The following is a 9,242-nucleotide window of genomic DNA, read 5'->3' on the forward strand; positions in this document are numbered from 1 at the left end:
CCAGAACATTTTAGAGTTTTCGGTTGTTCAGGCATATTTATTCGCATAATAATAACGTGATAGCTTAAGGGAAATTTATGCAAACAGTGATACTGCCTCATTCCCACCGATTTGTATTAGCTGGCTGGAGCCAAATTTTAAAATTAGAGAGATTTGAAAGCGAATTACTTTTGATGCCGCTATACAGAAAAAAATACGTTTAATGTGACAGTTACATTATAATCTAAGTGTCTACAATAAATCTCTTATTAGATGCTGCTTGTGTTCAATGTGTTACATTGAAGGTTAAAGTGCTTGGTCTCGCAATCCTTAGAGGTACTTAAATCACGAAAATTAAAGCAATTAATTAATTTCAAGTGTTGCTATCTTCACGACTTTATTACTTATCCTATTTTGTTTGGTTTGAAAATTGAATTCTGTTATGTATGTTCCCACAGCAGTACGATGTTCGAAGGATGAACATGATTCCCGTTTTACGCTACTCCAGCTGTGCACCAAATATCACGAGTTTTATAGTTTTGAACATCACGGGAAAAGGCCATTTGGCCCATCGTGTCCACGCCGGTCATTAAGTGTCTATCTGATTCTAATTTCACATTCCAACACTTAGCCTGCAGCCTTGTACGCTATGGCATTTCAAGTGCCTATCTAAACACTTCCTGAACGTCAATCTGTTGTAAATCGCAGGCGTGTGATTAAAAGAAAGAAAATTGCTTTAAACGTTGGAGACGTCAGACTTCAGGGTCGTCAGAGATTTTGTTTCCTTTTATGGTCTGCAAATTGAATAATGGTTTGGTATATCACGGTTTTTGATTACCGATGTCAGTGTATTGCACAATTGTATTTCCAAAATAAATGCAATTACAGCAATATAGCACAACTGGCGAATCACGTCCCCGTCAGTTCGGTACAGCTCTTTGAGAAATGAAGCAAAAATGATACATGCGGGACCACCAGCATTGGCAACAGGTTAATGACACAGGGCTTGTTGTACGGTTTGGGGGAGGGGCGGGTGGATTCGCGTTCCTGTACGACACACTTTTTGACTCTGGCTCGAAATAAAGAAAAACAAACTCATCTGGTTGAGCCACCGCACATTACAGAGTTTAATTTCGAAATGAACTGGTCACCATCCCTCCCGTCATCTCTTCAAAGGGTCTTTGGATTACCCACTCCATCAGTTATTTTCCATGTTCTAAAACAAGAATGAGAAAATTGAAATAAAAGCAAAAGAAGTGTGAAAAATATCAGCTGCGTTTAAAATCCTGCTAATGTAAATAAGTGGGGAAGTTTGAAACTTCTGCCTAAAAGGGAAAAGCTCCTCGAATCACTGTTTTCCTTTTTTTTTTACCAACGATGGGTTAAATTTATATCAGTTTTCGATCCCGTTACTCCCAAGCCTTTCACAATAAAAGCGAACTCAACTCTTGTTCGCGGTTGTTATCCCATTCAACGCATAGGATTTCAAATCGAATCGTTTTAAAATAATTTGACTTTGTGCGCAATAGCACTTTCATCTGTTGAATTCGAAAACCGAAGAAAATACTCATATAAATTGCTGGAAGGCTGATGATATTCCTCGGAGGCAGCTGCTGCCGAAGCGTTAGATACTGTCATATAAATTATTGGACAGATTTCCGGGTAGAACAAGTACTTTAGCGACGGAAGAGGGGGCAACTCAGGCTCGGAAAGAAGGCACTAGTGTTTGGGAACACTTAGCTGGTCAGAAGTGTTCGACGAGTTTAGCAGAAGTGCAATTCCGGGCTTTTTCAGTCGCAGGCACAGATTAAACCAAAGTTCCATTAAAAACAAAGATAGTAAACTCGTACTGGACGGGAAATATTTAATAACCTTTGTTTTCGATAAAAGCTCCTGTGTACAATATACACAACATATTCTGAACAATTATTCACAGATGAAATATTCCATACGCGTATATACAAAACGAACGAAAGTTAGAACCACCTTTCACGACAAATGTACTATACATCTATATTCACAATTCAGCAATTCCATTCACTTTGTTTGTTGCTCGTAAAGTGCTATGACATTGTTTGCTCAGGTTTTGATCACACCATATTTAACATCACAATGAAACCAAACTACGTGCCAAAATAAAAGGCAAGAAGAAAATAAAGGACAAAACCTGAAAATTCTATATATTCCAAAGACAACGTGAAAAGCATTTCTCTCTCCCTTGCCAAAGGGAACTTGTGTAACTCTCAGGAGATATTGTGCTCTTTTACCGAGCCTTGTGTTGTAAGCTAACTTGCGTTCGCCACGGAAACTACTGGACAATTTCAGCTGCACTATGCACTGCAAACGATAATAAGCCTAGAAGTCGCAGGATGCAGGATTTTGATCAAGACACCAGCTTCTAATTTTGTCGGAATTCACATGTGCATTCTGTCAAAATCTGAGTCCAGACATAAGTTTCAAAATAACGATTATGAAATTTTTCTGTCAAAGAATTTTTCTTTGTTTTTCATCGATGTGTGTAAGGTAAATATTACTTAGTAATTAGGTCGAACAGTGAACTCGAGTATTTAACAAATTCTGCGGCGTAATTCGGAAGTTGTTCGAACGACGTTCAAAATCAGTCAGAATACAGGTATCTAAAACAGAAGCAACTGAAAGGAATTGGTCACTGTCCTCACGTACTGTACGACGCATTGAGAGCAAATTTAAAATATACTTAGAATCCTTAGAATATATTCAGATGTTTCTAGACCGCAAAAAAGATCCACCAGCCCTTATTTGAGCGACTTGTGGAAGTCATAAAAAAGAAATCGTCGTGCTCTATAAATGTTATCTGAGCTGTGAGACTGAGAGTTTAAAGCTGCACTCCGTGCGGCCCTTCTGAAACTTCGTCGACTTACATAGTGCCACTTATTTCAGTTCCCAATAGTTCTCCTCATCTCAAACCTCATCAAATTCCCGCTGGAAGCCTTTACCCTCCCTCAACTCTTTAATCGCGCGCAAGTTCAGAAATCATTCTTTTGTTCCTGCTTGGACCCATTCGATATTCAGGATTCCACTTGTTTATCAGAGATAATGGGAACTGCAGATCCAGCCTCACATTTTATTATCTTCCACTTGTTTATGTTAAGCGCAGTTGCTGTTTAACAACATCTCGGGTTGGAAATCACCTGAAACTGCTGACCATCGCTATTATCTGATGAATTCTGAATATTACAAACCCACAAACACACAGAAAGATAAGGTGCACCTTAAATTACTCACAAATGATGTTTCTGCAATAATGATAAAATATACTTTTTTCATACCCAAGCATTTTATTCCAGAAACATTCAACTTTCTGTTTTAATTAGTATTTAGGTCACTGGTGACTTGTCTGACGGAAGTAAACCCTCTTACCTATAAATGCTCTATTAAAACTTTTCCCTGATGTCATGTTTAAATGAGAACAATTTATGAATCTTTAACGAGCCAAAACATTTTCTGCATAATTAACCTTTTCACGTTTAATCAATTCTTTCCCTGTGAAAACTGATCACCCTCAGGAATGGACGAGCACCGAGTGTAATGAGTTAGTTTTGCCGTCACTTGGGGCTGACCGAGTCTGATCAAGATGTAGGGAGGTTGAAGATGAAGACGGACAGATCTGCGTGGGACTGCCCGGCAGGGCTCCTGGCACAGGCATTGTGGAGATAGACGCCAGTGACACTGTAGGTTTGATGGGCACGGGGACAGCTGGCATAGTCTGTGTGCCCGGGTGACAGATTGTCTTCATGGGCACACCAAATGGGTTGTACTCTGGAGAAACTGGCATGGGGGCCATCGAGTCTATGACACCAACATGAGGCCACATGGATCCTACCATGTTGCTGAGTTGGCTGGGCACTGAGTAACCAAGGTGATGCATTACAGAAGCTAAAGGAAGTCCACTGGCCATCATATTCTTATAGTCCCTTCCAATGATGTTCTCGATGGCGAACGGGTGCTTAAATCCAGTCGACTGGGGCCCGTTGACTCCATAGGGCTGGAAATGGGGTATGCGTCCCATACCTGGGGCCGTCTCCGATGTGGCCAACCCCAACTTGGCTTGTTGCTGCTGCTGGTGGTGGTGGTGTTGGAAATAATGGATCATTTGTGAGTTTTTGGCGGACAAGTGTTCAGACCGGTGCACCTTGAACCTCTTGCGGCGGCGGAGGAAACTCCCATTCTCGAACATATCGCCACAGTCCGGGTGAAGAGCCCAGAAACTGCCTTTGCCGGGCTGGTCTGGTCTGCGGGGGATCTTGATGAAGCAGTCGTTAAAGGACAGATTGTGGCGGAGAGAATTCTGCCAGCGCTGAGTGTTCTCTCGGTAATAGGGGAACCTGTCCATGATAAATTTGTAAATATCACTCAAAGGCAGCATCTTCTCGGCAGAACTCTGGATAGCCATGGCAGTCAGTGAGATGTAGGAGTAAGGAGGCTTTTGATCACTGTAGGAATTTTTCCCCGGACGAGGCATTTTGTTAGGTTGCGAAAACCGAGAGGACAGCACCAAATTCACCGAAGCAGCTCGCCCGGAAAGCTAAGCAATAACTGTCGACGATCGAGCTGAATTGCCCGCCCAAGATGCCATAAAATCTCGGAATGCCAAGGCGCTGAACGAATTCCTGTGCTGCTAAACTGTGCTGTTGTAAATGCCAGAGTTGTAGATGCGGCTTTTTCTCCCCCCCTCCCAAAAAAAAGCAGCTCCTTGCTGTCTTGCTCCGAGATAAAGAGGCCGGGCAGTGCACACTTGTGTTGTGTGAGCTAACGAGGCTTGTTGTGATCACAGATGCAGAAGAGCCCTGCAGTTCCCTTCAGCGCTTTGTTGCTCTTCATTATCACATGACAATCGCTCAGGGACAAGAGGAGGGAGAGAGAGAGAGGGGGAAAAACTGCACGATTCTAGTTCACTTACACCTATTTCCGAGGAGTGCTCGGCCAATAGAATATGCCTGTGTTCTGAACGCAGTGTGCGGTCCTGCTGAAATGTAGTAAAGCAGCGCAGAAACGAACGAGCAGGCAGCAGCGAGATCTGCTCCAGTCATTCAAGCTTAAACTTAAGGTTTAAAACTGACGGTTCTAAAAACTATCGCGTTGCAGCCGAAGAAAGGTTACACCAATATTAGCTCATAGTTCATCTTAAAAGTGAACAAAGGTCGTCTCCGGCTTCTTCAGTATCTACACTTCACCTGCTCAGCTCCCCGAGGGCAGGCTGCAGTTCGAACTGTTTGCAACTTAATTTGATCGGAGCCTGCAAAATCCGTTTATGAACCCTGCACAGTTCGTACCACAGCTCATTTTTGCTGTTCCACGGATCGCCAGTTCCTCCCCAAATGAAGCTTAGTTTCAACGATCGGCATTAAGCCCTTAAGTGTCATTAGTATCTGTCCCTTCTGTGACCCATGTGAAAATTAAGAATTTTTCGCTATGTTTAGGTTAGTTGCGATGACATGCATAAATTCTGCTGCGTGTACTTCGGGACGCTCAGTTTGATGATAGACATGTTTTTAAAAGAAGCTCTACTTCAACATTTTACTTTTTATTTGGATTTTCTACACACAAGCCGGTTTAAAAACTAGCAGGATTGTACTCAGGTCTTCCACAATCAATAAATACAGGAATGAGAGAAACTGACCGAAAGAAGGAAATATGTATATTTGGGGAGATAGAAACGTGAAAGAGAATGCAAAACAGATTTTCATTTAGGCTGGGAATTCAGAGTATTTACTTTTGAGGTTGTTTGAAATTCAAATAAGTCTCCGGCAGTATAACGCAGGAAGGAGGGCCAGGCAGCAGCTATCTCTGAAATAAAGAGGTCACAGATAATTATACTCCTCAAATAACCCATCTCCACTAATATGTCAAGATTTGAGTAATGTCATTTTGAAAGGTTTGTCTGTTTCTGTTACTCGTCCAGCGTGACGGCTTTCTTCAATAGACATGTTAACAATCCATCCCGCACTGACTGACGGACCAAATCAGAGGAAGCAATTGAGGCGGCTTCTGTTCAGTTGCATTTCCGCTCAGTTAGTGGTAAACGATATTGTCATACTAAACGACCACAGACATTTGAGATCCATATTAAACATGTTCAGCTGCAAAGTGAATTAATGCAAAAAAACTCCAACTTTTCTTTTTGAAGTTGATCGTGTTAAAATCAACAACCGAAAGTACATTTGTTTGTCGCGCGTCATTTTAAAATAACAGGATATGGAGGCTAGAAATCTGTTCGCCAGTATTCTGACACTGGGGCAGTTAAATGAGCCGTACAGGTCCAGGAAATCCGTTCAAACGTTATGCTCTTTCACGGAATCAGTTTGTAACTTTGGGTGAGGAGGAAATATTAAACAAGTGACGCGGGAGTAGGTTTTGTCTTTTACTGGCTGTTTGAATAAGGGTCAGTAGTAGGTAACAGAGACAGCGACGTGAAACATTGATCTAAACAAAACCTCGAGGCGATAGATCCCAGAGAGACGGAGGGAGAGAGCGAGAGAGAGAGAGTTCCAGGAGTGGTTTCTCTCATATAGTCTTATACCTGCTAAATCGCGGGACTGAATCACGAAGCTCTGAGCAATCTCAATTCCCAGGTTCTGAGCTGTAGCTGTACCGCACGTAAATAGACTGAAACAACAGTGTTCCACTGCAGTGAGGGATAAGTGATCGAGGAACAGCTAGTTGGACCAGAACAGTTGCATTTACTAAACAAGAAATATAGAGATCGTTATCATTAGCTGGAATCGGGAAGTAAATTAGTTTTCGAGGTCAGGTGCTCAGTCTGGTTTGCGAATTGTTCATAGATAATTCACAATTTAACGCGAAGTAACTGTCCCCCGACGCCTGCTGAACTGTTCGCGTTACATTTCTCGGTAAAATTAGGCCGTCCTATTAGCCGCAGAACGATTTGGGATATGGAAAGGTGGTATTTTGGCGAATCCAAACTCACCAATGGTCGAAGTTTACATAAACAGCAGGGCTCACTGCGGTTCCCTCCCGCTTCACCATCAATACCCCTAACGAAATCCATTCTGAGCTGTTGGCTATGCAGGAAACGCACCCATCGGCCCAGGACTGCAAAACCAATGCAGCCCTAGTCCCAGAACATTCATAACCTGTAAACAGAAATTCAAAGCTGTAAAAAAAACATTCAAATCGCCGCAGCAGTTTAATAAAGAACCGTAAAATCAAAACTAAAGGTCGAGATAGAAAGATACTGTGGTTCTGGATTCTGTGAGAGAGATTAACCAATCGCACACCAGTCATTTCTTTTTTCAGTTACTACAGCGGTGAAACGTATGTTTTCAACATTTCTGTTTTATTTCATGTTGATGTCTATTTTCCTGTAGCCACAACAACAAAGGTGGCCAGGAACGAACGTGCCTTAAAATTTATCAGTGCTGCCTAAATGTCTCTCGATTATTGGTTGGCTTTGACATTTTACCAAGAAATCGGGAAACGATGTGTTGCGATCAGTCACTCAACCCCATACCCGGTGACATACAGATCCCTACAACCATACTTTCTTCGCTGGTAACTCTCCAGTCCTTTTTCACATTGTGTTGTGTACAGGTTGCTGTCTAGTTTTGACTTGTCTTGCTCTCCACAGGTGGCACCTACTCTATTTCCTTTCACAATGATCTTGAGGCAATCATTAGTTGCCCTCCACACACCTCAAAACAATAAATATTCCACATGTAAGTCACCCAGCGACAATAACCGGATGTCCCAAGGAATTTTACAAATTGCAAAATGGATTTTAAGAGATAACAAATTGAAAGTGAGTGCAAGGGCCCGGGTTTGGGATTGGAGTCTGAGGACTGAAATATCACAATGAGATATGTAGCTGGAAGATACGGATTTTAAAGTTGATACTGCAAATACGAGAGCCATTGCCGAACAGTATTTACGCAGTAATCTCGGGCTGTCCAGCTGATGGCCGGAATTGATTAACATTTCAAAGTTGTTGTCTCAAGTTCTGCACTGCAAGTAGAGTTCGATCTCAGATGGAAATGTTGACTGGACAGCTGCCTTACATTGCATTGTGAATCATTAACAGCACCACCAAGAGACAGTTACTGAGCATTATCCTGCTTTCTACTACTTACTTTGCGTTCCAGAAACTTTGTCCCACACTTCATTACTACCTGATTTAAACATATAATACAATAGTTGTGTGTCAAAGTAGTTGTCTTTGACATAAAGTATTGAAGGGCATCAATATTTGTTACAGTCCTTCTCAGTACTGACTGCTCACCCCCCCCCCCCCACACCAGTTTGGTATCAGTCACAAATTTAGGAATCTTTGAAATTCCAAAATCAAAATCATTAATTTAATCTGAGAACAGATTGCCATTGCTGCACTTTGTGGAAAACCACTTTCCTCTTCTGTTGCTCTAAATACTTAACCTTAAATCCCATTCTCTGCTTTAACCTTATAGGCAGCTAACAATTCATTCTACTACTTCCCCCATCATTCCATATTCTCAAACTTAATTCATTTATCTAAACTGAGGCACCATGTTAAAGATCTCTTGAAATTCAAGGTAAATTACATCTAATGCCTTACTCTTTTTACTGCCTGTTTTTAATTAACTTGCGGGCATCATCGGCTGGCCACAATTCATTGCCTGTCCCTAGCTACCCTTGAGCTGAGTGGCTTGCTAGGCCATTTCAGAGGGTAGTTGAGAGTCAGCCTCATTGCTGTGAATACAAGCAGGTCAGACCAGGTAAGGATGGCAGATTTCCATCCCTGAAGGACATTAGTGGGCCAGATGGGTTTTTCCCCAACAATTGACAGTGGTTTCATGGTTGTCAGTGATTTTTTTTTCCTTTTTGAATTCAAATTCACCATCTGCTGTGGCAGCATTTGAACCTGCATCTCCAGAACATTAGTTGAGTTTCTGGATTTATTGTGTAGTGATAATACCACTAGGCTATAGCATCCTGAAATGTAAATTTAAATAAAATTCTGTTCTTTTGGCCTCCCTGTCAAAATGAATAACCTCACATTTTTCTACATTACACTCCATTTGCCAACCTTTTGCCTATTTACATATCCTTCCTGTAATTCATTATCATGTTTCTAGATGTTCTCTGTTGTCTCATTCAGTGATGATTTCATTATTTTTTGTACCACTGATGTTAAGCTGACTGGTTGATAATTTCCAGGAAATATTACAATTTAACAATAGATCATAAGAAATAAAAATGAGAGGAGGCCATTTGGCCCCTCAAGCCTGCTC

General features: G+C 41.6%; 1 protein-coding gene across 1 annotated transcript; it reads right to left on the minus strand.

Moving 5' to 3' along the window:
* Positions 1–3,206: 3,206 nt before the first annotated feature.
* foxb2 (forkhead box B2) lies at positions 3,207–4,622 on the minus strand. The gene has a single exon (XM_048528047.2). The coding sequence runs from the start codon at positions 4,478–4,480 to the stop codon at positions 3,521–3,523; it is 960 nt and encodes a 319-aa protein (XP_048384004.1). The 5' UTR covers positions 4,481–4,622; the 3' UTR covers positions 3,207–3,520.
* Positions 4,623–9,242: the final 4,620 nt, after the last annotated feature.

The sequence above is a fragment of the Stegostoma tigrinum genome, chromosome 3 (genome assembly GCF_030684315.1).
Source record: "Stegostoma tigrinum isolate sSteTig4 chromosome 3, sSteTig4.hap1, whole genome shotgun sequence".
NCBI classification, from domain to species: Eukaryota; Metazoa; Chordata; class Chondrichthyes; order Orectolobiformes; family Stegostomatidae; genus Stegostoma; species Stegostoma tigrinum.